This window comes from Phocoena phocoena, chromosome 1 (assembly GCF_963924675.1).
Source record: "Phocoena phocoena chromosome 1, mPhoPho1.1, whole genome shotgun sequence".
In the NCBI taxonomy this organism is placed as follows: domain Eukaryota; kingdom Metazoa; phylum Chordata; class Mammalia; order Artiodactyla; family Phocoenidae; genus Phocoena; species Phocoena phocoena.
The window spans coordinates 12,891,467-12,918,826 of record NC_089219.1 but is presented as its reverse complement, the minus strand read 5'-3'; the positions used below and the strand labels follow the sequence as shown (position 1 = coordinate 12,918,826).

At 53.9% G+C, this 27,360-nt stretch overlaps 1 protein-coding gene across 1 annotated transcript in view; it reads right to left on the bottom strand.

Moving 5' to 3' along the window:
* The window catches only part of LOC136138301 (protein-arginine deiminase type-1-like), a 30,865-nt gene extending 16,282 nt beyond the window's left edge, over window positions 1–14,583 (bottom strand). The window contains exons 1-4 of the mRNA XM_065896964.1: window positions 14,492–14,583; window positions 2,746–2,926; window positions 1,594–1,663; window positions 888–949 (exon numbers count right to left, since the gene is read on the bottom strand). Coding sequence (XP_065753036.1) covers window positions 888–949; window positions 1,594–1,663; window positions 2,746–2,926; window positions 14,492–14,583 — 405 coding nt within the window. The remainder of the gene's footprint in view (window positions 1–887; window positions 950–1,593; window positions 1,664–2,745; window positions 2,927–14,491) is intronic.
* Window positions 14,584–27,360: the final 12,777 nt, after the last annotated feature.

The following is a 27,360-nucleotide window of genomic DNA, read 5'->3' as shown; positions in this document are numbered from 1 at the left end:
GACCAGGGTTGGAACCCCAGGCCCCCTGCATTGGGAGTGCGGAGTCTTACCCACTGGACCACCAGGGAAGTCCCCTTCCTGACGTGCTTCTACTTTATCCCCACCAGACTCTGCAAGGCAGGGTTTATTTTCCCCATTTCACAGAAGAGGGAAAAGAGGCTCTGGGGTGTGAACCCCAAGTCACATAGATGGGATTCAAACTTGGGTCTGGGGGACCTCCCAGGACCACTGCTAACTTACATGGCGCTCTTGTTCACCCCTCTGGGTAGATGCTTCTCTGTACCGGGGCCCCAGACATGATTTATATCATAGGCCCCACCCGCCACCTTGCCCAAGCAACCTTGTGCAGTGAACACTCTGCTCAGCCATCTGTGGCAGCCCTACCCCATCTTGTCCACAAAGTCTTCTATATGATTCAGGCTTCCTCTGTGGGGTCTTTCCCTGCAAATCATATCTTCTACCCTCCCAGGATGGCTTTCAGATACATCCAGTGGGATAATGCCTTGAGCCCACCCCATCTTCATCTTCACTCTTCAGGATCTGTCAGTCACTTGACAAGTCACCTACCATGCTTGGGGGTCCAAATACAGCCCAGGAAATAGAAAAGGCCTCAAGAAAAAGAACTAATCCCAGTTCTAAGGCGGCACAAGAGAGACCCAGAGAGGGTAAGCTGTTTTCCAGGAGTCACACAGCATGTTGATCACACAGTGTAAGTTAAGGCCCATTCATGCTGATTTGGGAGTCCTCAGATGGCTTCCCTATACTGTTGGATACCACAGACCCTAGGAATCCATCACCCTTCTGGAGGAAGAGCCCACTCCACCCCAGGACCACCCCCAGGTTTGCCTGTCAACCCTGCCATCTTGGGGTAACCAGGAGAGTCCCACCTTGTCACCGTGGCTCCTCTTCACCTTGCCCGTGCGGCCCGTGTCGACGTCGAGGGAGATGTCTGCAAAGAGATGTAGAGGGACAACAGGGCTCCCCAGGCCCACCCTCACACCAGAACGTCCAGGTCGGGGCAAGCTTCGGCCCCTCCACAAGCCCTTGGGAACCAGGAAGCCCTGTTCTGGGGACCACACCTGAGAGGCCCTTGTGGCAGCCCCGTGTGGTTCTGGGTGTTGGAGGGACCCAAGGCTCTGGCTCTTGAATTTTTGACTCATCTATGTGGGCTGAATTGCTAGCTCTTGGGGGCCCTGACTCTGGAGGTCGGGATCAGGCCTGAGGTTCTAGGTGCTGGTTCTGCAGTTCTCAGGGCCAGCTGCCGGGGTCTGGCCCAAGGTAGCATATGGCTCTCCACGGTTTAGTGACGTCTTGAATTTCCAGTGAGTGTGATAGGCAGACTCTGGATGAAGGAGGTACTGTTCGTCTAGCTGGTGACCCATGGGCAGTGCACTTTCCAGATTCTTACGGCCCTAAGTATGGCGGGACTCCACCCCTGAGGCTCTAGAGTCGATGAACCACCTCTGAAGAAGCCAAGCTCCTCGATAGGGGAGGAAGATGTCCATGGGCCTTGCACTTGGGGGCTCCCCTAAGACCCTCAAGCAGTCAGCATGGAGGGGTGGATGTACGGAGAGCCAGGGAGGTGGGACTTACCGGCGCCAGTGAGGTAGAGTATGCTGTGGCCCAGGGCAGCCTTCTGCAGCCCAAAGTAGGAGACTTGCACCTGTGGGGACATGGTCAGCCCTAAGCCAGCACGGCCACCCCTTCAGAAATGGCTGTGACAGGGGGAGTTAGGGGACACTCTGGCGGCCCTGCTTAGAGGTAGGGGAGGCATGGGGGTCCCAGCTACTCCCTGCTGCCAGCACCCGGCTTGGATCCAGAGCCCCCTTCTCCAGCTGGAGAGGCTGTGGATGCCTCCTCAGCTCCCAGGGCTGGGCTGAGGGGCAAGGAGGGCCAGATGGGGTGCAGGAGGATCCCAAAGGGAGCAGCTAGACCCTCAGGAACCCATGGAGATGTCAGAGAGAAAGAATGAGGGAAGGGACAGCTGTCACTAGGGACAGGCAAGTTATTCAACCTCTCTAAGCCTCTGTTTCTTCATCTGTAAAATGGGAACAATGACCACCCCCCACCCCCACCCCATAGTAGCAGCCCAAGCTCACAGAGCTTTCCCCATGCCCTAGAACCCATGGCCAGGGCTCCACCCAGGCCATCTCAGTGAGCCCCCAGGATGACCCCAGTAGATGGGGCTCAGAGGTAGGATCTGAGCTCCAGGGCCCCTACTCTCAACAGCTGCACAGTCCCCACCTTCTTGGTGTCGTTGGAGAAAAGGCTGAATCAATGAATCAGGGCTCACTGTGTATGTGGTGGGTGCCTGAGGGTGAGTAAGAAGGGTATCCTCTGTGAAAGAGAAGGCTTCCTGCTTCCTTAGGCGGGAGACACACAACCTGGGATGTACCTGTGTCCACGTGCATGCATGTGTGTATGGGTGCTGCCGAGAACTCCTGTCTGCACAGGAGTGAGGGGCTTGTTTGGGGTCTGTGCGGAGCTGTGTTAAAGCAGGTGTTTGTGAATTTGAGGGGGTGAGCAGGAAGGCTGTGCTTTTACGGGAGCACTCGTGTATGTGTGCGTGTGACGTTGGGGCATTGGGGTGGGTTTGCATCTTTTGGTGTCTGTTGGGTTGTATCAGGATGTGTCGCGTGGATGTGCATGGCAAAGCCTTGTGGGGTTTGGTTGAGTGGGGGTGATGTGTGAACGGGATGTGCTTTGTGGGGGGCTCTTACCTCCTGTGGGGAAGTAGCCTCTTACCTCGAGATCGTTTAAAGCCTTACTGGCTGTGTCCACAGATATGATCACGTCCACGCCGGCATTCAGGGGCCAGTAGGCCTTACCTGTGGGCTCTGTCACCCGTGCTGTGCTGTAGACCGTGAAGACCTCCACCCCGGGGCTCCCAGAGACACTGAAGGTCTCAGCGCCCTTGGGCACATCGCTGATAGAAAGGAGAGAGGAGAGCATCCGGGGGCTCAGGACAGAGACCAGTGGGGTAGTGGGCTAGGGCTACCCGGCTATGCAACAGCACCCCCTAACAGCTGGAGTGGGGAGCGGCAGGGGGTGAGGGGCCCACTGGCCGGGAGACCAACCTGGTTGGGCCCCAGGGCTCCATCCCAGCTCTCCACTGATCTCCACATGACCCACCCTGGGCACGTCGTCCCCGGGCCTCAGTCTCCCCATCTGCAACATGAAGGGCTTGGAGCAGAGCAGTGGCTGTTGAGTTCTGTTTTAGTGGCAGAGCCCTTTCAGTGGACCTCGCGTGGAACCCCAGACAGAAGAAGGACAAAAGGGAGCCGGGGGTGGTGCCGAGCCACGGTGTTTAACCCTTCCACCCCCACCGTGGCCCCTGAGGCTCCAGAGAGCAGAGACTGAAAACCTCTGGACATCCTCAATCCCCCACCTCCCCCAAAGCTTCCTGCTTTTATGCTTTCGAATTCTCTAACCCAACAAGAAATCCATTTGAGACCACCTCTCACCTCCTCCACTGCCACCCCTGCACCCACCCAGAGTGCTGAGCAGCTCCTTAAGCCCACCTGTGCCCGCTCCAGTCTGTTCCCCACTCAGAACAGATCACATTGTTCTCATGCTCAAAAGCAACGGTTCCCATCACACACAGCGAAGTCCTCACGATGGCATAAAAAGCCCCTCCCGATGTGCCCTCTGCCAACCCCCGGGAACCTCCTCCACCCCACTAGGCTCAGTCCTCACTCACTCTGCTCAAGCCACACTGACCTTCCTGACGTTCCATGAAGCTGCCAGGCTGTCCTGCCTCAGGGCCTTTGCACTGGCCGTTTCCACTGCATAAAATGCTCTTCCCCCAGATATCCACAAGGCTCACTCCTTTACCATCTTCAGGGCTCTGCTTAAATGTCACCTTCTCAGTGAGCAACCCCCGCCCATCACTCTATTTAATGCTACACCTTGTCCCACCTTCTCCCACACTCTCCTTATCCCTGCCACTCTGCTCTGATTCTTTTTTGTTTGTTTGCTTGTTTGTTTTTAACATCTTTACTGGAGTATAATTGCTTTACAATGTCGTGTTAGTTTCTGCTGTATAACAAAGTGAATCAGCTATATGTATACATATATCTCCCCACCCCTCCCTCTTGCGTCTCCCTCCCACCCTCCCTATCCCACCCCTCTAGGTGGTCACAAAGCACTGTCTGCTCTGATTCTTAATCATACTGTTAGGTATTGTCCGTCTCTCCTGCTAGAAGGTCAGGGAGTTTTGTCTGTTTTGCTCATTGCTATCTCCCAGCACCTATAACAGTGTCTGGTGTGTGGTCAGTCTCATAAACACTTGTTAAATGAACGAATGGATTCAGTTGCCCCTGGTCTGCAGGGGGATTCAGGCCCATCTGCACCCAGTGGTACAGAACTTGACTGAGGCCATACCCTGCAAATTTCTCCCCATCTACCTGATATACCGCATCTACCCAATACTTCAGAGCTCTGGGCTCCAGAAAGGGGGATCAGGAAGCCCTCAGTCTGCCAGGCCCCAGCCGGGGGCACCCATCTGCTGGGCCTCCACGCTACTTCTCAAGTCACCAGCTGCTTCCAGCCACAGCAGGTAGGGGCCAGCCTTCCTGGGCCGTAGACTCAGAGGGGATGCTCTGCAAACTCGGGCCACAGGGCACCAGGAGCAAAGTCAGCAGGGCCTCTGGGGGCGCTTGTCCTTCTTCAACCCCTGAATAAACCTGAGCTGTGTGCCTCCCTGCCCCAGCCCTGCGATGGGCCCCAGGGTTCCATGAGGCATTTGGCCATGTGGAACACACACCCTGGAGGGGAAGTCGGACGAGGGAACTACATGTCAGGGCTACCCACTGCCGTCCCTTAGGACAGAGCCATCAGCCTCAAGGCCACCACCCAAGGTCAAGTCAACTTGCAAACGTCCACCCGACTGCAAAGATGCCAGGCCCAGAAGGGTCCTTTGATACATCCTCCTGCCTCCATCGTTTCCTGTATCCCTGAGAAACCACCCAAGTATTAAAGCCCCTGGAGAAACCAGACACCCCTTCCAGATCCCTGCCGTGGTCACTCAGTCCCCACAAACAACTGCCCCCATTGACAACGGTGGTGATGGTCGTAGTTACAACAGGCCCAAGTTCCACTCAGGACCTGGCTCTCTGACGCACATCATGGCCCCATAAGGCAATTATTATTCTCGTTTTAAAGATGAGGCTGGGGTGGAGAGGGGCCCCTGAGCCCTGCAGGCTGCTGGCAGGACCCACAGGTCCTCACCCCACCCCTGGCCTCACGGTCCTCAAGAGGCACTTTCAGGCATCTTCCCACCTTACATGCCCTTTGCCATTGTTTAGTCAGTTGCCATAGGAACCTAAGCCTCCCAGACTTAGAACCCCCATTTTCCATCTCCAGACTCAAAGCTGTCTTTTGAACATCTCTTTAGGGTGTCTAACAGGTTTTTTACATTTAACATGTCCAAAACGAAACTCTTAGCTCCCCACTTCTGCCCCGTCCAAACCTGCCCGGGTCAGGCCACAGTTGCCCCATCATCGGATTCATCCTGGCCTTCTCTCCTTCCCTCGAGCTCACATCCAGTCACCAGTGAACCCTGTCAGCTCCCCCTTTACAGCATCACCTGCTGACATTCACGTCTCTTCCACGCCTAACGCCCTGGTCCAGGCACCAGCTTTCTCCATGTGGATTTTCACAATAGGCTGGTCCCCCTGCTTCTTCTCCTGCTGCCCACGATCTGGTCTCAGCACAGCAGCAGAGGGATCCTCTTAACACAGAAGCCATTCAGCATCCCTTCTGTTCACAGCCTTTCCCCGGGGGCCCTGCAGTCTGCGCGGAGTTGGCTATGCCCTCCTCACTCCTGCAAACCCAGCTCCTGTTCTCCCTCCAGTTGCCAAGCTCCCTCCTGCCTTCGACCCTTTGCACTTGGGTTCTCTTCGTTCACAATGTTCAGCTCCCGAGCCTCCGCTGGGTCCTCCGTGCCCCATCTTCCCTGACTGCCCTATTTAAATCTGTGTGACATGGGTGACACCATGAACCCCACACTCCCTAACCCCATGACCCAGCTTCATTTCAACCCATGGCACTTGTCACCTGACATGTCATGTTTATTTGACATGTTTTTCTATTGCCTGTCTCTCCTGTTTCTCCCTCTAGAATGTGGGGAATTTTCCCATTTTACTTTCACTAAAACTACTGTCATCTCAGCACCCAGCGTGGTGTCTGGTGTGGGCAAGGGGTACAAGAAACCCCTGTTTTATGGATGAGGGCAAGGCAACCCAGGAACGTGGAACTGTACCCGAGCAAGAATCTATGGACCAGGCTTCCCTGGTGGCGCAGTGGTTGAGAGTCCGCCTGCCGATGCAGGGGACACAGGTTCGTGCCCTGGTCTGGGAAGATCCCACATGCCGTGGAGCGGCTGGGCCCGTGAGCCATGGCCACTGAGCCTGAGCGTCCGGAGCCTATGCTCCGCAACGGGAGAGGCCACAACAGTGAGAGGCCCGCTAAAAAAAAAAAAAGAACCTATGGACCTTCCCGGGACAGACCCCCCGCTCCACCATGTCTTCTGCCTGCCTCTTGTTTGTAATTTTAGCCTCCTAGGCCTTCCCCCAAGTTCCAAAGAATAAATTTAATCAGAAAAATGAGAAAATGCAGAAACAATGGAAAAGAGCCAAGCAAGACAAAATAATAATAGTTTAGCCATTAAACAAAGTCAAGGATCTCTAGTTCCTCCTCAAGGGCTATGGATAATATTGTGAGCCACATCCTTTGAGCTCTTTTGCAGATACTGAAGCCCCCACCAGGTGGAAGAAGTTAACTGCATGCTGCCCACAAGCACAGAGACCCCAGACCGGTTGGAACCAGAAGGTTGATGATGTTGACTCCCAATTACCTCACCACCAACCAATCAGAAGAATGTGCACGAGCTGATCACACACCCCGAAACGCTGTCCCTCACCCTGTCTTTTTTTTTTTTTTTTTTTTTTTTTTTTTTGCGGTACACGGGCCTCTCACCGTTGTGGCCTCTCCCGTTGCGGAGCACAGGCTCTGGACGCACAGGCTCAGCGGCCACGGCTCACGGGCCCAGCCGCTCCGCAGCATGTGGGATCCTCCCGGACCGGGGCACGAACCCGTGTCCCCTGCATCGGCAGGCGGACTCTCAACCACTGCACCACCAGGGAAGCCCAATGCTCAGCTTTTGGTGCCTCGTCTACCCCTCACAACAACCCTCGCAGGAACCCTTGCTGTCCTCATTTAGCAGATGAAGAAATCTTCTCAGAGAGGTTAAGTAACCTTCCTGGTAAAGGATGGAAGGAGCAGCAGGTTTGTCTTCTATATTATGCTGTCCCGCTGACTTGAAAATGAGTGTGTGTGCCCTGAGCATGTCCCCGGCGGGGACCGGAGGAAGGAAATAGTCAGGGAAGACGTAGGAAGGAAAAAGGAAAATGTTGAAACTTTGCAACACAAGCGCTTCAATGTGATCCCTTGGGAGCCGGCAGGATGTGGGGCACTGAGGCAGGAGAGCCCTCTTCCCCCTCCACGCACCTGAAATTTGCAGGGGTGAAGTCAGTGCAGACCAGGAAGATGGCACCCATGACCTCTGGCCCCTTTCTGCCCTAAGACAATGAGACTGTGGAGTATCTTCATAGGCCTTGGGTGAGAGAGGGGTCTCAGAGGCCATCCTGGCCAGCTCCTTGCCCATCGCAGAACTCTGTGCTTGAACGGGCAGCTCACTACCTTACAGCCCTCTGTGCTTTGACAGCTCAGGTAATTAGAAAGCTTTTCCTTTTACTTGGCTGCAACCTGTATCCAGAAGCTTCCTCCCACTGGGGCTCCACAGGCCACACCTTATCTCAACTACTCGGAAGTTGACCACCTGGTCTCTAGGGAGAAGAGAAACATAGCAGTCATGGAGTCCCTCCCCTGCTGTCCATCCTACCTGCTGCTTGGATACCACCAGCCCCTAGGGACGATCTCAGGGGTCAGGGGACCCCTCTGCCCAGCCTAGGGTCTGGGCAGGGAGGGCAGGATGGGGCTGACCCCGCCTCCAGCTAGGGGAGTGGGTATGGGGGTGGCGGCAGAGGACCAGGTTGCCCTGGAGGCTTGTCCAGGGCATTGTGCTGGGGGGGAGGTGAGGGCAGAAGGGAGAATAATGCAGAACTGGATGGAAAGGCTGAGGAGCAAGCTGGCAGGCAGCCCTTGAGCAGACCAGGCCAGCCAAGCCTGTGACTCCCCCTTCACACTTGATCAGCCACCTGTCTGCCCAGAGCCCCAGAGGTGCCACTCTCCAGGTGTCCCGGACTTGATGTTCCCTGGACTGAAGCCACAAGAAATGCCCTGGGACCAGCCAGCAGGACCTGGCAAGTCCTCTCAGGTACGACCAGGTCTGTGGTCGCTTCTGCCAGGAGCCGAGAACCACCGTGGCCAACAGTCCCACGGAGCTGGCCAGACCCCCACAGGCTCCGGCCCTAAAGAACGCCAGCTCCGGGGAGCACACGGAGTCCTGTTACTGCTGTTGGCCGCTCCACCTCAACATGCATTTCCTGAGCACCTACTGTGCCACGCTGGGCACCAGGAAAGAAGAGATGAGTCACCCCTGGCCCTGCCCTCATGGCATCCACCCAGGTCAGGGACATCACGGGCCCCAAAGTACTTTTTACTCCATTCTGATTCCATCCCTACGGCCCCTGTTTGCTGAGCAGAGCAGTTATTATTCTTCTCCCCGTTTTACAGATGATGTGAAATTCAGAGGGAGGTCACATGCAGGGCGACAACGGAGAGCTGAGATGTGACCCCACTCAGGGTCTGACTCCAAAGCTCATCCTCTGCCTTGCCTTCACCCGCCCCTCGCACCAACCCAACAATGCAGAAACTTCCCCAATAATGGGCTCTCTTGGGGTTGAGCTCATAGAATTTGCGATCAGGCAAACCTGGGTTCAAATCCCAGCTCTGCCATTTGTTGGCTGTGTGACTTTGGGCAAGTCTCTTGACATCTCTGTGTCTCAGTTTCCTTGTCTGCAAAATGGGGATCGTAGTAGTCACTACCTCAGAGGCTTGTTGTGAGATTTAATTGAGATAGTACAGCAAGCACCGTGAGCTGAAGATGGTGCTGTCACCATTGTCATCACTGTCACAAGGGGCATGGGGAGCAGGCAGACCCTGGGGAATAGGATTCTTCCATCTCCTTTCACTCTCAGACCTGACCCCAAACCCGGTTAGCGATGCAATTGTTAGCGTCCACATTCTGAAGGTTTTTTAGCTCCCAGACTAAGATGGGAGCCCCTCGGGGGCGGGGGTGGGTCATATAATCTCCAGGCGTCTCAGCCCAGCACAGAGCTGAATAAGGAGCGGGTGACCAGTAACATTTGTCAAGTGACCACAGAGAGGCAAAGGTCACAGAAAGCTCAGGCCCCCGTGTGGCTTCCTCCTTGGTCCTCCCTGGGTGCTGGCTGTGGCCGACAGAGGTTGGGGAGGGCAATGGCTGACATCACATCACAGGCAGACCCCACATCACAGGCAGGGATTTTCCCCTAAGTGTAGAATCACACAGGGTGTAGCTATGTCCTCTCCCTCTTTCCTTCCTTCCCAGAGATAAGAATCACGGGTGCCTTATGCCCTATCATTGCTCAACTAAGGCCACACCCAGAGAGCCTGCAAGGAGGGCCGGGCTGGTCAGGCCTTCTTTCAGTGGACCCCTGCCTGCCCAAGGATGGGGGCTAGAGATGGGGGGTGGCAGCTTTCCACCCCGGGCCTTCCCAGCAGAGGCAAACAGGAGCTGGGGGCCAGAACATCCTTAAGAGAAGAGCCCTGAATGGAAAGTCAGAATCATGAGTCACTTCTCCCCTCTCAGCCTCAGTTTCCCCATCTGCAAGATGGGAAATTGTATGGCTGTGCTCCGTGGATTATGCAATTCTCATCTGTAAAATGGGGGCCAAATTCACAGGTACAATTAACTGGTGATATTATCCTCATCTAGCATGGGAGGAAACAGGCTCAGAGAGGCTAAGTAACTGGGCCAAAGTCACACAGCCTGCAAGGACCAGCCTGACCCTAACTGGTGGTTATGACTGGTTACCAGCCATCTTGTTCTCTGCAGTCATCGAACTGACTCTCAGAGGCCCCATCCCAATGGAGCTTCCTCCTCTGGGGCCCAGGCCTTCCTTCTTGTCCAGGTCCAGAAGCCCCAGCCCACCCTTTCACTACATCTGGCAGCGTGGCTCAGACCACACCCTCTGCAGGATCTTCCTGAGGAATTTCTGGCCTTCCCTTTGCCCACTCTCCCAGCACAGCAGTGGAGACCCAGGTGGGGGTATAGGCAGGGTCATAAACGTGGCAGGGAAGGTGTGCTGGAGAAGTGCTTGGCAGGGCTTCAGGTGGCCTTGGTCTCAAATCCAGAGTGACTGGGTTGTCTGTTCTGGGGCCCAGGGTGCATTTGGAGACCCAACTCAGGTCTGTACCTGCTGCGAGGCCAGGCTCCTGAAAAGTTCCGGCAGGTCCCAGCTCCCTCGGCACCCACCCCTGGGTGGCAGCATTTGGAATCGCCCCCACTGCTCCCGGCCCACAGCTGAGGTCCCCCTCCTGGGATCCCCAGGTGGCTGATGTCTTTGGCTGGGTGTGGATTTGCCAGTTCCTTCCAGCCTCACCCCCACCTCCCATACGTCTTTGAGCATCAGAACCACTTGGCAGAGCTGAACAGCTGCTTAAAAGCCACAGCAAAGGGAATGGAAGCTTCTCTGGACATAGCAAAGGAGAGGACAACACATCACAGGGAAAGCATTTTGGGGGTCAAGGAGACATCTACATCATGGGTGAGCGATCACCCCTCCATTCCCTGCATCTCAAGTCTTCTCTTGGGGTCTGCTGCCTGGCCCCGGGCCGGCCACCAAGAGAGGAAGGCGGGGATTGGGGGGAGGAGAGAGAAGTGGAGTTGGAAGTGATGGGAGCAGTAGGGAGAAGAGGAGGCAGTCAAGGATGAGGAGAGGTCCAAGACCAAAATGATGGGAAGGAGAAGCGGGGACAGGGAAGGGGCTATAGGGCCAGAAGAGGGGAGGGAAGAGTGACTGAATGGATTCCCAGGTCTCAAAATGGGAGTTAGTTAGCAACGAGGACCAGGGAGGCAGGGACATCTGTAGACTTAGGGGGCGTCTGACCTCTGGTACCCTCTCTGATGCCAGTATTTTACGTTTCAAGAACTCACACTGCCCCATTTCACATCCAGATCCTGTGACTCCCTGGCCTCTCCTGGCTCCGTGGACCTTACAGGGGACCCCGGCCTCATAATCTCCAAGAACCCTCGAATCTAAACATTAACATCACTTCCAATGAAGGAATGCGATACAGCAACAGGACGGAACAAGTAGGAGAGGAGATCCTCACGTGGCTTTAAATCCAGGTCCCAGCCCGGCTCAGAGCCTGTCACTCATCATGAATTAGTGTTGGCCTCAATCCTGTAATTATCCCTGAGGAGCACAATTATGTTTCATTGTACTTCTTCGCAAGTTAAAAGCATTAATTTACTTAATGTAAACATCAAGTATATATAGATCAGGACTACCCTGGTGGTGCAGTGGTTGAGAATCTGCCTGCCAATGCAGGGGACACAGGTTTGAGCCCTGGTCCAGGAAGATCCCACATGCTGCGGAGCAGCTAAGCCCGTGCGCCACAGCTACTGAGCCTGTGCTCTAGAGCCTGCGAGCCACAACTGTTGAGCCTGTGTGCCGCAACTACTGAAGCCCACGAGCCTAGAGCCCGTGCTCCACAACAAGAGAAGCCACTGCAGTGAGAAGCCCGCGCACTGCAATGAAGAGTAGCCCCTGCTCACCTCAGCTAGAGAAAGCCCACACACAGCAACGAAGACACAAAACAGCCAAAAATAAATAAATAAAATAAATTTATTTATTTATAATTATTATTTTTTTAATAAATTCATTTTTTAAAAAAAAGAATATATAGACCACAAGTTTTACAACTCTGTTTTGGCATTTTGGGTTTTTGAAATACAGGGAACCCCAGAAAAGAGAAGTGGTCTGGGTCTTTTCTCTGGCTCATCTGAGAGGCCCTACGGAGACCCCATTCCCTGTGCTCCTGGAATTCCAGTCATCTTGGATCTAAGAGTCTATTTGGCTTTGAGGCTTATGTAGGGCTGGGGGAGGCTTAGAAAAAATCCAGGAGATTGTCCCTAGCCCCACCCAGCCAGCCTTCTCCTCCATCCCTAAGGATAAATGTTCATGTGATCTCCAGCCTGGGGCTCTGATTCTGGCCTCTGGGCAGCCAGGGAGCGCCAGGCTGGACGGCTAATGGATTCCCCATGACACACCCCCTCTTTTTTGGCATAAGTCCTCTGGGAACCACCTCCAAGAAAAGGACAGAGACAGCCAGGGCTATCCGGCCAAACCCAGGGGGTCGCGGTGGAGAGCTAGCCCGCTTGGGTGAGGGTGTAGGATCTGCAGTGCATGCTGAGTCAGGGGATTTCTAAGGTTCCTTGGGCTGGGACCCCCTGGGGCACACAATTACCCCCAAATAACCAGCCTAGAGAGCACATGGGGGAATTAATCACATCCCATGACTCCCACATGCCCATCTCCACTGGCTCTGGAAGGTTGGGAGTCTGGGCAGCTCAGGTGACCAGCACAGGTGACCCTCTTCTGGGGTGCTTCCGCCTTCTACCAGCAAGGCCAAACAGAGGCCCCTTGCTCGGCCTCAGCTGGAGCCAGGCACCTGGCACTGGGAGTGGGAAAGCCCCAAGTTCATCATCAAGTACAGCCCCTTCATCCTAGGCAGCCAAGGCCCTGGAGTGAGCTTCAGGCTCCTCTTAAACCTTCCCAGGTTGTCAATACACGGCCCCCTTCCTCCACCTGTCTTGACAATTCTACGTCAAGGTCCTCATCTAGGATGAGGACCCGAGTCTGTCCAAGTCCAGAGTGTGGGTGCTTTACCGCCACGCTAAACTGAATAGGGGGCTCAGTTCATCCTGCCAGGGCCCAGAGAGGGCCAGCGGCTTGGCCCACGCCAGACAGCAAGTCAGTGGCAGAGTCAGAACCAGAACCTAAGTCTCCTGGCTCCCAGTCAAATGCTTCTGTCCTCAGTCAGCAGCACAACCTATCATGTAGGGCCTGAGGTTCTGAAATTACCTTCCAGAAATAGCCATCCCCTGGGATGAGAACAGGGGTCCGGAATCGGGAAGATAGGGGCTCACTAGAGACCTCTTCCCTACTTTTGATGTTAACGCGGAGTTACCAGATAAAGTACAGGATGCCTAGCTAAATGTGGATTTCAGCTAAACAGCATTAAAAAAAAAAAAAAAAGTACGTTCCATGTAATATACTTTAAAAAAAAGCATTTTTTAAAATCTGAAATGTAAACTTAACTGGGTGCCCTGTATTTTCATTTGCCGAGTCTGGCAACCGTATGATAAAAGGGCAGCAGAAAATGGGATCTCTGTTAGCCACCCAGATGCAAGAGAACCAGCCCCATGCCAGGGCCCCCAGCATGACTTAGAGCCGAGGTCTGGCCTCCCAGGGCTCCTGGCTCTCCCTCCCCAGTCCCAGGCCACTGCCCCAGAGAGGGAAGCAGGGAGGTCTTCTGGGGCAGAGGCTCCCCTGAGGCCAGGTGAAGCTGGGCCCAGCTCAGATCCCACCTTATAACAGACCTCAGCCCCCACCTACTCTGGGAGGGAGACTCCCACCTTGACTGCCCCCTGCCCCCTGCCCATCCGATCCAGTAGAGATGGAGCTCATAGAGAGTGTGTTGAGTTGGAAAGACCCCCAAAGACCCCCAAGACCAACTCCCTCAATGGCCAGGTGGGGAAACTCACACTGGGCCAGGTCCCTGGACCTCCATCTGGGTAAAGCCAGGCCAGGAAGTATTGGGACCAACAGGGGAAGCTAATGCTTCCACTGCCCTGAGAGGTGCTTTCAGTGCCATAATCACCATCATCCTCCTGGCAAACACAAGCCCCAGGCTTGTTCCAAGCTCTTTTCCTTTATTAAAAAACACATTGAAACATAAGCCCCAGGCTTATCCCAGTTCTTTTCTTTCATTAACACATTGAATCATTCCCTAACCACTCCATCTTGATCCCAGTCGCCCCAGCTGGCCTTCTAGGAACGAGCTGCATCACACACACTGCCCCTCCCCACCTCAGAGAGATGGGTCATTGGCAAGAAATTGAGGGCAAAATCGGGGGAGGCCAGTCCTGTCCCCCGTCTTGAGCGACAACTCATTCTGATGCCCCACACAAGTTCCACTGGGATGTCAGAACGCAGAACCCAGACCCTAAAGTCTGGCCCCAGGGCTCAGAGCTGGAACACTCATCCAGGGGCTTGAGGCCAAAGGCTTGACCCTGGTGCCAGGAGCCAGAGCCCCAAGATGGACCTGATATCCTAGTCCCTCTGCTCTGCTGTCCAAACAACCTCTTGTCAGCATCCTCCAATATGCCCCATTCGTCCACCAGGCGCCCACCCCGTTGCCGCGGGTCCTCCAGCCCAGCTCAGCCCTTTGCAGCCAGGTGGGTGCTTTCGGCTCTCACCTGTAAACATCCACGTATGTTTCGATTCCCACCACACACACAGCGTAGGTGGGCTTCTTCAGGGACAGCTGCACAGCTCTCTGTGGGGCCATCCTGTCCTCCAGGCTCCAAGCCTCCGTGCGCCCTGGCTTCCTAGCTCCTCTCCTAGGCACCTCGTCTCCAGGAAGGAGCGTGAGTTATGAAGTTTCGGTGTTTTCCTCCTCCCTTTTATTTCACACTATGACCTGATTAGCCTGCCTGAGCCCGGTCCCCACCTCCATGCCCATCCCTCCTCACTTGGGCCTGTCAATCCAAGAGGCTGAGGGAGGAGGCACCCAAGGCGTCTCTGGGGGATGGGGAAGCGGGAACCCCTGGTGGAGCAGGGCTCAGCTGTCAACAGAAGACAAGCTCCCCAGCAGCCCCCGTCCCCCTTTCTCTAGCTTCACCTCTATCCTCAGACTCGCAGTGCCTGAATCCACACGGTAACGATGTCAGCATTTTCTGAGGGCTCTGTGCTGGCTAAATGGCTTGCAGATCTTATGTCATACATTAAGGGATCAGTTAGCACATAAAAGCACGGTGCAATCAGACTGTTCCGGCTCTGCCACTTAGAACCTGTGATCTTGGCAAGTTCTTCAACCTCTCCATGGCTCCGTTTCTCCACGGAGAAGATGGCAGTTGTAGCCGTGGTACCTGTTCCACTGGGTTGGTGTGGAGATTACATGAGCTACGTGTAGGAGGGTGAGCACAGTGCCTGGCACCTAGTATTCACCAGAAGAAAGCCTGGCGACTATTACTAGTCCCCTCATTTTACAGGAAGAGTCTGTATGAGGGGACACAGTCCCCACCTCCAGAAATACCCAGCCTGATTAGGGAGACGGGAAACACACAAATGGCACAGACTTTTACTTGGTTACTTTTGATTTCGAAGATCTTTCTGGAATGATCCTTCTTACTGCCAACATACCTGATTGCAAGTGTTCTTGATCTGCAAAGTTCATTACACCCGAAAGCACTGAGGCGGAGTCTAGGTTTGCCACATGGATACGGAACCCAGCAAAACAGCACTTCAAGGATGCTCAATGATTTTGTTTCCATCACTCTCACCCCTCCCCATTAACCAGGACCTGAGCCATTTTGTTTATCTGTAATGTAATGTGGAGTGTATAAAACAGGTTCCTGAAGAGCATGTGGGGATATTCCCATTAGAGAAGCATGGATGGATGGGTGGGTGGATGGATGGGTGGATAGATGGATGGGTGGGTGGATGGATGGGTGGGTGGATGGATGGGTGGGTGGGTGGGTAGATGGGTGGATGGATGGATGGGTAGGGGGTGGATGGATGGATGGGTGGATGGATGGGTGGGTGGATGGATGGGTGGGTGGGTGGATGGGTGGGTGGACAGATTGGAAAGAGGGAGGAAGGCAGGTTGGTGCATAAAGAGCTGTCTGCAAAGATGATGATGATAACGGTGGTGCCAATGGTGATGATGATGATGGTGATGATGATGACAGGTGATGATGAGATGCTAGCAAACGCATCCATAGCCCTCACTGTGTGCCAAGCACTGTTCTAAGCCCCTTCCGTGGATTTACTTATCTAATCCTCACGACAATACTAGTTGACGGGTACTGATTAAGCCTGGAATCCCAAGTTCAAACGGACTACAGCCTGGGTGTGCAGGATGTGTCTTTTATGGGTCGTGGGCAGGGCAGGGGCCTGGGCAGGTCATGGTGTCTTAAAAAGAAAGGTACTCAGAGCTGGAGGAAAGGAGGAGGCAATAGCAGAGAGTGGGCAGAGAGGCTGAGAGGAACACAAATATCCCCATTTTACAAGAAGAAACCGAGGCACCGACAAGTTAAAGACCCTCTCAAGATCCGTAGCTGGAAAGTGGTCACGCCAGGACTTGAGCCTAGGCCATCTGACCCTAGAGGGGCTTGTACAGTGGAGGCCTCTACCTGGGAGGAAGAAGAGCATGTCCTTTTTACCTTTTCTTCGTGCTCAGTTTTTATAAGCAAATATTTTTACCTTTGAAAAAAATAAAGTCTCTCTTGGAAGAAAAATAAGAGTTTCCCGCTCCCAGTCTCCCTGCCCACCCTCTGCAATTTGCTCCCTTCCTCTAGTTTCTTCTGGTTCTGAGAACACTTAAGACACCAAGACCTGCCCAGACCCTTGCCCTGCCCACAACCCACAAAAGGTACCTCCTGCACACCCAGGCTGTGGTCTATTTGAACTTGGGATTCCAGACATGATTCGTCAGGTCTGGGAGGAGGAGGGGTGGGGGAGCCAGATGACATCATGGCCCCTCTCCCTTCTGGCAGGTAGGACACAGCTGGGTTTACCTCCAAACACAGCGCTGTGCAGGGGCAGAGGCCTGGGGGTTGCTGGGTGACCATGAGACTCCAGCACAACTCCAGGACGTCCCTGGAACGACCCAGGGAAACTGTAGCAGGGAGGGGTTCTGGGGCTGGTGCTACCATGCCTAGCGCCTCATTTTCCCCATTCTTCAACAATTTTTTTGAGCACCTACCATGCGCCGGGCATTATTCTGGCACTAGGGATACAACAGTGAAACCAAGTCCCTGCCCTCATGGGGCACACAGAGTAGCAAGAGGGACAGAGAATAAGCTGGGAGGCTAGAGAGGGGGATGTCAGGAGGTGGTGAGGACAAACAGAGCAGGGTACGGGACAGAGAGGCTAGGGGTGCTGCTTTGATCAGGGAAGGTCTCCAAAGAAACGAGCCTGGGACAGAGATCTGAAAATGAGACCTTTGTGATCTCAAGGGCTCTCCCAACCTCTGGGTCATCTAGGATTCCATTCTCCCTGCTCCAGTCTCCCTGTCCACAAAGCAGGGCTGTTGATCGAGCTCAGAGTTTCCAAATGCCTTCAGGGGTCAGGCAGATAACATGTGTGAAGCTACCAAGTACAAGACAATAGGGACAAGTGGCAACTGTGGCAAAGGGAATAGAGCCTGCTTTGCCCAATGTATTGAAATTCAATGTTTCTTAAAAAGCAGAACACTATGGCTCAAGCAAAACTAACTCATTTGTAAGTCAGACCTGACCCTTGGGCCTTTAGTTAGAGACCCCAGCACTGACTGTTTATGAATTGCTGGGTAAGGAGGGTATAACTCTGGTTGGGGAGGTCATATGATGCCCACGGGGATAAGCTACCTGGGCCCAGGTGAGCCTTGGCACCATCGGGGCATGGAACCTGCCTGTCTCGGGCCTTATGACCAGTCAGAGTGGGCTCTGAGCTGTTCGCATGATAGCTGACACCAGCTGTGGGCTCTTCCACTCTGGGGGAGCCCCCCCGCAACACACACACACAGAGTCTGTGCCTGAGCTTTCCTAGGACAACAGTGGAGGGAGGGAGGGAGGACCTGCAGAGCTTAGCTCCTAGACACCCTGCCCTGTGGCCTTTCTCCATGCCCCACACCCCTGAGCACCACGGGGACAGTTCCCTCTCCTTTCCAGAATCCTCAGCTTCAAGCTGGAAGGGTCCCTGGAGACCATCAGACCAGCTCCTCCATTTTCCAGTTGGGTGAGCCAAGGCTCAGAGAAAAGCAATGACATCCCTGAGATGACATAGCAGTCACTGGATCCAAGGTTTTCCTTCCTCCCTTCATTTCTTCATTGAAAAAACATCTATTGGGCACTTTCTGTATATAGGTGCTGTTCTAGAAATCAGAGTTCTCACCACCTGTTGAGTCCTCTCAGTTTCTTATATGGACACACCCCTCTGGGACCTCCCAGGTCACCCCCAACACCCTTCTGTGCCCCTGATACCCAGAGCAGGATCCTGGACCCCCAGGTGGATGGAGGAAGGGCCCCGAGGGCTCTCGAAACCACTAGGTGGCATTTTGGGGGTGCTTTGAGAAGCCCCGGTTCTTTATGTCTCAGAGCAGAAAGGATTCAGCGAAAGGCAAAGTGATAGATAAGAAGTGATTTATTAGAATAGGACGCTTGTGAAGCTGACAAGCGAATGGGCAAGAGGGTGCCACGCCCCAAGAAGTTAGTGGGCTACAGTTTTATAATCAAAGGAAAAGTGGGGAGGAGGAAATAACCACCTTCTTCCTCATTCTTGAGCAGATGTCATGCTTCCATCATCAGCTCCTCCTCCAAGTTGGGCCAGGGAGTTTTCTTGTCCCTATGTGGTCAAGCCGCGACTGTAAATGATTGATTTTTATGTGTGCAGAGAGCACGTCCTAGGGGTCATTAACTTATTGAGCTCACTGGGCAGGAGGTGGGACTCATGCCACCATTGTTTTATTGTTTTGGGGGCATGTCTCGTGCTTCTGTTGAATCGTTTCACTGTTAAGCAAGCTTGCTTGCTTTTGTGGGTAAGCAAACCTGTTTTCTTGAGTGGTCGTTAACTTACAGAGGTCTCCCATACTTTTTTCTTTACTTACAATCCCCTAGTGGGATTAACTATTTAATTTGTCCCTTTACTCTCTCCCTATTACTCTGACTCAGCCATTGTGAGAAGGCAGGATACCCACTAATTCCTGCAGGGCCAGAGTGCCTGGGGCTAGCGGCTCTAAAGGCAGGAAGTGGTGGGGGCCATGAGTCACCCAACTGGATCCACACTGTCCCCTCAGAGCCCCGAAACCCCAGCCCAGGTCACCAGGGACCTTCGGGAATCACCAACTCCTTCCTCGGCTCTGGGACATCTATGGCTCCACGTGGCAAGGTCAACGAAGCTAATGACACCGCGTAGGGGGGCTGGACTGGGCAAGGTCTAGGCCTGCGGGGCTGTGGTCAGGTAAGATCAGCCCCATCTCCGCAGGTGGCCGACTCAGCTGCCTCCACAGCACATCTTCTCCTTCCCCACCGCCAGCATCGAAAGTCACACCACCTGACCCGTCTGCTCTCCCTCCCAAATCTCTCTTGACCCCACCCCATCCTCTCTGTCCCCACCCTCATCCCCGTTGCTACCCTGGTCCCAGCCACCATCATCTCTCAGCAGAGACCTGAGCTGCCTCCTGGTCCCCCAGACCCCAGACTGACTGCATTCCACGCTGCAGGCAGCAGTGATCTGTTTGAAACCTACATCTGATGACATCATTCCCTGAGAAGCCTTCCACAGCTGCGTATGGTCCCAGGATAAAGGAAGGTGGGCAAAGCCTACAGCTGGGGGCTGCTGTCTGGGGTTCCAGTCTGGGCTCTGCCATTTCTTAGATTTCAGGACCCTGGGCAAATGATTTACCTTCTCTGAGGCTCAGTCTCCTAATTCATAAAGCCTGGAATAATGTAGAAATTATTAAGGACATATGTAAAGTGCCTGGGGCAGAGTGGATCCTCAAAAAATAGAAATTTAGGAATTCCCTGGCAGTCCAGTGGTTAGGACTCGGTGGTCTCACTGCCAGGGTGCCGGGTTTGATACCTGGTCGGGGAACTAAAAGCCCATAAGCCACGCGGTGCGGCCAAAAAAAATTAGAAACGTAGCCTGGCATTCAAGGCTCCCAGACCAGGCCCCTGATGAGCCTCCTTCACTCAGTACCTGGCCCCTATCTTGATCATTTTCCTCTGGGTTGCACTCCTTCCCTTCCTGGGCTGGGCTTTTCCATGAACCTCTGCCCATCAGCAGCCTTCCTGCTCTCCCTTCCCCATTTCCACGCCTCTTCCTCCAGCATCCACTCCACAGGAAGACTCAACGTTTCCACTTCTTTCATGGATTCATAGCCCACATCCTAACAAAAAGGATTTGAGACAGCTTACAAAATACATCCAGGATGTGATTGATCTTTTTAAGTGAGAAAATGAAGTCAAAGAGTGGGAAAGAAAGAAAAAGGGAGAGACGTCCTATCTGGTTGGCAGACTTAGCTGTGAGTTTCCTGGTGGCCCAGGAAAAAAAGGAAATGTAATCAATTCTGTGAATCATGGTGCTCAGAAGTTAAAACTAAACCAGTTGAGGAATAGAAGCCTGACTCTTCCAGGCCCTGAGAACTGCGAGAAATGCCCCCACCACTGAGTGTAGTTTAATAAATGGGGCAAGGGTGGAATATTAAACTAAGTGATTCACAACATCGCTATGGTTGGGTTTGGCTTGATTCACAGGTAGGTTGGGGAAGGGACTGTCTATAGAAATATGTGCTTTGTATCCTTCCAACTCTCCTCCATGAGCATCCTTATTTTATCCAAACCTTTGATTAAATAGGGAGTGGCAGAGAATTTGGGGGTATCCTCTTGATATTGGCTCTTCCTCGTGCTGAGAAAGCAGAGATTCAATACCTTTGAATGTCAGCCAACCTGGCAACCACCGACATCCCACTGTGAGAATAAGCCTGGATTCAACACCTTCTACCGGCTTACCCAGAGCTGGAGAATCATTCCTGGAAAGGGGCTTGGGGACAGCAATGTGTTAGGGGGCGTCCCCTAATGCTGAACTCCACATCTAGGCAGGCCCTTCCAGAAAACATGGTCTGCGGGCCTCACAGAACACACAGAGACTGAGAGGTCCAGAGAAGGGGAGTGACTTGCCTCTAAAGACACAGCCAGGTGGAGGCAATGTGGAGTAAAAGAGAATCAGCCTCAGAGCTAGAAACTTGGATTCTCAAGTCATCTGACACTCCATCTACATCTGACCTGTCCAACTGCTGTTCTCACCAGCTATGTTACTGACGAGACGTCATCAGCCAAGACTCCCACTGGAGAAACCATTGTACAGAAGGGTTCAGCATCTTGCCACAATAAATCACCCATTTATTCAACAAACATTTCTTGGGCATCTACCATGGGCCGGGCCAAGAATAGAAGAGAAAGACCAGATCCCAATTTGCCTTATAGGAAAGCATGGTTTATGGGGAACGTGGACGTGTGAACACGTTGTCACGAGGACGTTTTGTAAAAGCCACAGTAAGGGGATGTGCTGAGGACCAGGGATGCATGCAGGGAGGGAAGGGAGTGTATGAATGCGAGCCAGCGCTGACTGAGCACTTACAACGTGCCAACTAAGTGCTTTGCAGGCATCATCTTTTCTTCTTGCATCAGACCTAGGAGACAAGCGCTGTTGTTGCCTCTGCTTTGCAGAGAAGGAAGTCTAGTCTCAGGGAGTTTAAGCAACACGTCCAAGGTGTCCTGCTAATGAGGACAGAGGCAGAGCTGCAGCCCCATCCATGGGACTCAGAGATTGTGTATTAATCACCATGTTCCACTGCCTCCAAGGAGGATGAAGCCAGGGTGGCTCTTGTGTTGTTATAGGCTGCAGGGGCCACTGGCCTCAGCCTCTCCTGTTACGTCACATGCACCCCCAGCTTCTGCCCTGGGAAGGGCGAGACCGTCCTGCGTCTGGCCTGCTGGTCCCAGAGCAGCCCCGATCCCAGACCCCCGCACAGAGGCCTGATGGCAGGAGGACCCAAGAGATACCAGTTCCCAGACACCTCACACCATTAAGGTCCTTTGGACACCGGCCAGCCAACTCTGGCACCCCTTCAAACCCTCGAGCCTCCCAGGACAGAGACCCAGGCCATCCAGCCTCTGCTGGCCTTGGCCTGGCCTGAGTCCTGGGGTCGGGGGCTAGCCTGGGGGCAGGGGGGCCCTGATGGCTGGGGTAGAGGAGCGGGGGTACATATGATCCTAGAAATTCAGGGAAATAGGAGGCTTTACAGAGAACCTGGAAGTTCAGGAGGCCACAGTTAAAACAGATTAAGGAGCAGACCCTTGGGACCAAGCAAGGTAGGGGCTCAAAGCCCACATGCTCACCTCCTTCCCCCTCCAATAGGCCCTGCAGCCCTAGTACGGGGGCCTGGGGCTCCTCAGGCCCTCTCAGAAAGCCACTGGTCTGATTTGCCCCAGGTGATACACCCGGAGAGGGTCAGCAGTTGATCCAAGGCCACACAACCCATTCTCTTTACCCCACGTCCAGGGAGGGAAGAAGGGGCGCTGCGGATACAGGGGCATCAGCAGCTGGGGAGGCAGTACCAGCACTGCACAGAGCATGGGTCCAGCCCTGGCCCGCCATTCACTGGCCGCATGATCACGGGCAGCCACTTGACCCCTCTGGGGATGCTTTGGCCTCATCTGCAAAAAGGGACTTGTTATGTACACACCTGGTCCAGGTGCTGGGTTTTACAACACACTCTCCTCGACATCTTCCAGGTGGTGGCTGTGCTTATCCCCACCCTGCAGAAGAAGAAACCAGTGAGGTTTCTAAAGCACCCAGCACAGTGGACTTCCCTGGTGGTCCAGTGGGTGAAACTCCAAGCTCCCAATGCAGGGGGCCCGGGTTCGATCCCTGGTCAGGGAACTAGATCCCACATGCTGCAACCAAGGGTTCACATGCCGCAACTAAATATCATGCGAGCCGCAACTAAAGATCCTGTGTGCTGCAACGAAGACTCGGTACAGCCAAATAAATAAATAAATATTGAAAAATAAATAAATAAAGCACCCAGCACAGGCTGGGCTCCGGGGCCTATTAGGCTCCCTCCTGGTCCCTCATAGACCACCTCCTCCAGGAAGCCCTCCCAGATGGTTCTGGTTTCCAGAAGTGTTCTGTTCTCTAAGTAACCCCCACAGGCTCTGCCCTGGGAAACCACCTGCTTCAACCACATTCTCCTCGTCCCTCTGACAAGACGTCACATTTCAGAGGGACAGGGAATGGCCAGGCCTTTGGCTCTGGGGGATCAGGAAGCTGGCTTAAATGAAAATATCTAGACTCACAGCAGTTCAAGTGTTCTCAGCCACCCATCCCATAGATCCCGTAGCCAGTCAGAAGCCCCCATGTTCCCCAGGCAGAGGTTCCAGCCATCCCTTAACAGAGCTCTTGGGCTGTCTGGCCCTTATCTCCTTGACCCTGGCACTGAACTGAGCGACCTCAGGGACCCCAGTGTCACCTGAGAGCAGAGCTTCGGCCTTCTCCCCACCCCAGCCTGGCCCAGCAGTTCAATGAAGCCAGAGGGCCTCCAGAGAGGAGAGAGAATGGGAAAGGGAAGGAGAAAAACGGAAAGAAACAGTCTGAAAAACAGAGACAGAGACAAAGAAGGCCCAAAACAGAGAACAAAAGGGAGAGAGTGAGGAGGAGAGACACAGAGAAAAGCAGGGACAGAGACAGAGCGAGATGCAGAGAGAGACCGAGACGGAGAGAGACAGACTGAAAGTCAGAGGGAGGGGCCGAAACCAAGAGAGAATGAAAGGCACAGAGACACTGAGGAGAGAGAAGGAGGGAGTCCTAGAGCCCACAAGATCCTCTCTCGGCTTCCCGCTCCCCCAGGGTCTGTTCCTTCAAGCCCCCTGCTCCCTGCACTCGGACAGGTACTGATCACCTACTGCGTCCCTGGACTGGGTGCGGAGGGGACAACCCCCTTCACATCTCCCAGGTGGTAGCTGTGTTTATCCCCACTATGCAGATGAAGAAACTGAGGCTGGGAGCCATCAGGCGACTCAGCCAAATAAACTGGATCCAGCAGCACTAGGGTGCAGGCAGGGAGGTCATGGACAGGGAGACTGAGGCCCAGAGATGGGTGGTGACTGGCTCCGGATCACAAAGCAGCCAGCCACAAAGCCGAGGCTGGAAACCAGCTCACCTGGCACCTTACCTGACTCCAAAGAAAACAAAGAAATCTCATGAAGTCTTTGGCAAGGAAGCTACAGGGCTTATCAGATGGCCAACGCCCTAGAAGCTGTCAACACCTCCCGCCACATCCGTCTTGCCCACTCACCTCCCACTGTCTTTTCTGGGACCAACTGCCCAAACTCGGGACCTGGGACCCTTTGCTGCAGTGCTTGCACACAGACAAATGTCTCCTTGAGCAACAAAGTACAAAGTAACTATAAGGGACTAAAATAACTGCGTGCGTGTGCAGTTGGGGCAAATGATGGACAGCAAGATACAAAAAGATCAAAAACCCAACTGCCGCTTCTGAAGAGCCGGGAGCAAAAGCAGGGTACCGCGCATGCCCCCTGCACACACCACCACCAAAGGGGAGGGCAGACCCCCTAAGCCACCCCTCCGGCCTGACCCCTGGACACACCCCTACCCAGCTCACCCCTCCTCAGGGAGCCAGCAAGTGTTCTCGCTCTCTCCTGCTGCAGCAGGAGCCCCAATAAAGCCCTGCCTGAATTTCTTGTCTGTCTTCTTATCAATTTCTATTGATTGGGGAAGGCCAAGAATGCTGACTGGTAATGCCAAGAGCCAGGTCCCTGGCTGTGGCAACTCCAGCTCCCCAACCCCTGCCCTCCAACCCAGCCTCCCATGCAGACAAGAGGCAGGGTGGCTGTCCCTACACCCCTCACTTTTGCTGACATCAGCAAAGTGTGTCCTGAGGCTCCCCCAAAGTGCCCGGTCCCCCTGGAGGAGGGGAGGGAGGACACACACTGAGACTGTGCTCTGAGCACTCACCACAGCTCACCGTGGTCCCTTGCACCCCAGAAAGGCGGTTACAGGTGAACAGAGCATGGCTCAGAGAGGAGCAGATGCCTCCCAAAGTCATACAACTCACTCAGGACAGTTGTGACTCTGAGCTCGTGCTCCTGCCATCACCCTGGCCCCCAAGGCTGATGGCTCTTATGTGCTCTGCATCCATCCCTGTCCTGGGGTACGCTGGGCTGAGAAGGGGGAAACACCCTCAGACCGGTCAGAGCCTTGATTGGGTTTTCCTATCTGCATGTGTCAGGGGGCAGGGGATGGTTTGATGGTCTCTGAGGGTCCGCAGGCTTGCCTTTCATGAACCTCGCCTTGCCCACGTGCTGTCTGGGGCCCGAGGTCCTTGCTTCCCCCCTCCAAAGTGGCTGTGATTCCTCATAAGCTGATCCCAGGATTCCCAAGTCTTCAGGACACAGCACCCACAGTTTCTGGGGGCAGGGGGCATATAGACACGAGTGTGGTCGTCTGCCTGGTCCCCCTGCCCCTGCCTCCTGACCCAGGGAGGCAGAGGGTGCGGGGGCAATAGCTCAGGGGCTCGAGGCTGCTCATGGGGGCACCACACACCCCCATAGTGCTGCCCCGCCGTCTGTGCTGGAGTGGGACACAGCCCGTGCCCTCACGGAGCTCTGGGGGCCTGGGACAGTCTCAGGCAGATGCAGAGATGACAACACAGGTCTTACAAACAAGCAAAGAGATGCCCCCAATTCCACGGGCTCCTGGTCCAGCACGGGGTCCGGAGCCTTCCGGTCAGAGGCATTGCTGGAGCCTCCTGGGCCGGGACTGGGTTTTCCCTCCCTGATTCAGAGATGCCTCTTGCTTCTCTGTCTTTCCTCCAGGCTCCCCAAGGAGGGAACATGATCCAGCGTGTTCACGGTCCCTCCTTCTCAGTCACGCTTCAGAGAACGTCAGAGCCGTGGAGGCCACTTCACAGATAAGAAAACTGAGGCCTCTTAGATAAGAGGGGAGTTGGCTGTTGGCACGTGGCAGGCCAGGAACAGGGCCCGGGCTGGAACCCAGGCCTCTCTGCCCTCCTCTGCCTACCGTCACACTTCGGACACCCTGCCCCCAGCCCGCCAAGGCCCCACCGTCCGTTCACCGGAGGGCCGTGGACGTCTCCGTGGCCTGGGCTCCACTTCGTGCCAGGCCCATCCGACCAGCCTCGTCCTGCCCCCTTTGCTCCAAGGGTTGGCCTCTGCCTCCGTCCTGCTCGCAGCCTCCCGAGTCCCCTTCAGTGCTGGCAGCCCAAGGGTGGGAGTGGAGTCTGGCTTGGCCTGACATGGTACCCACTGACCCCAGGACAGGTGAGGAGTCCTAAACTGGACCCAACTTTGCAGAATATTCATCGGGCCTGACCCCACCCCCGCTTCGCACACTCCCAGGCCGCTTGACTCACGTCCCCTGAGCACCAAGAACCGGGTTCCAGGGTTAAGAATTCGACCACGTCCTGGTGAAGCCACCCAAAACCAGGGCAGAAACCAGGGAAGAGGTCAGGGGCTGAGTACCCGTTCAGCCAATGGGGCTTGTGGAGTCAAGGAAGCTTCTAGAAGCAGCGCTCACTGCACAGGATTTAAAGACCCAGCCCAGAAAACACGGGGAAACCTTTCTTTTCACCCTGCCTGCATTCTGAAGAAAGTTTTGATAAAACTTTTGTAAAGAAAATCATGTTAGCTTGGTGAGAGAAACTGGCCTTTCTTTCTTCCTCATTCTAGATGTCTGTCTCTCCTCCAGAGATGTGCTCCCTTTGAGGGCAGGGACCACATCACATGTACCTCGGAAGCCCAGCGCCCAGCACAAACAGGGTCTGGCCCATTCATTATTTTTTTTCCTTATTTTTTTTAATTGAAGTATAGTTGATTTACAATGTTGTATTAATTACTGCTATACAGCAAAGTGATTTAGGTATACGTATATATATATATTCTTTTCCATTATCATAGGATATTGAATATAGTTCCCTGTGCTATACAGTAGGACCTTGTTATTTATCCGTTCTATATATAATAGCTTACATCGGCTAACCCCAGCCTCCCACTCCATCCCTCAACATCCTCCCCCTTGGCAACCTCCAGTCTGTTCTCTGTCTGTGAGTCTGTTTCTGTTTCATAGATAGGTTCATTTGTGTTATATATTAGATTCCACCTATAAGTGATATCATATGGCATTTGTCTTTCTCTTTCTGACTTACTTCACTTAGTATGATAATCTCTAGTTGCATCCATGTTGCTGCAAATGGCATTATTTTGTTCTTTTTTATGGTTGTGTAGTATTCCATTGTATATGTGTAGCACATCTTCTTTATCCATTCATCTGTCGATGGACATTTAGGTTGTTTCCATGTCTTGCCAGTCTGTTCATTATTGATGCTCCTGGAAGGGGCTGATGACTTAATATTCCATGTAGAAGAGAAGATACTCATAATCCGTGTCTCTGACAAAGGACTCACATCCCGAATACATAAGGAATGTCTACAAATCAACATGAAAAAGATAAACCACCAGCCCTGCACGGTAGAGCGGAACTCAAA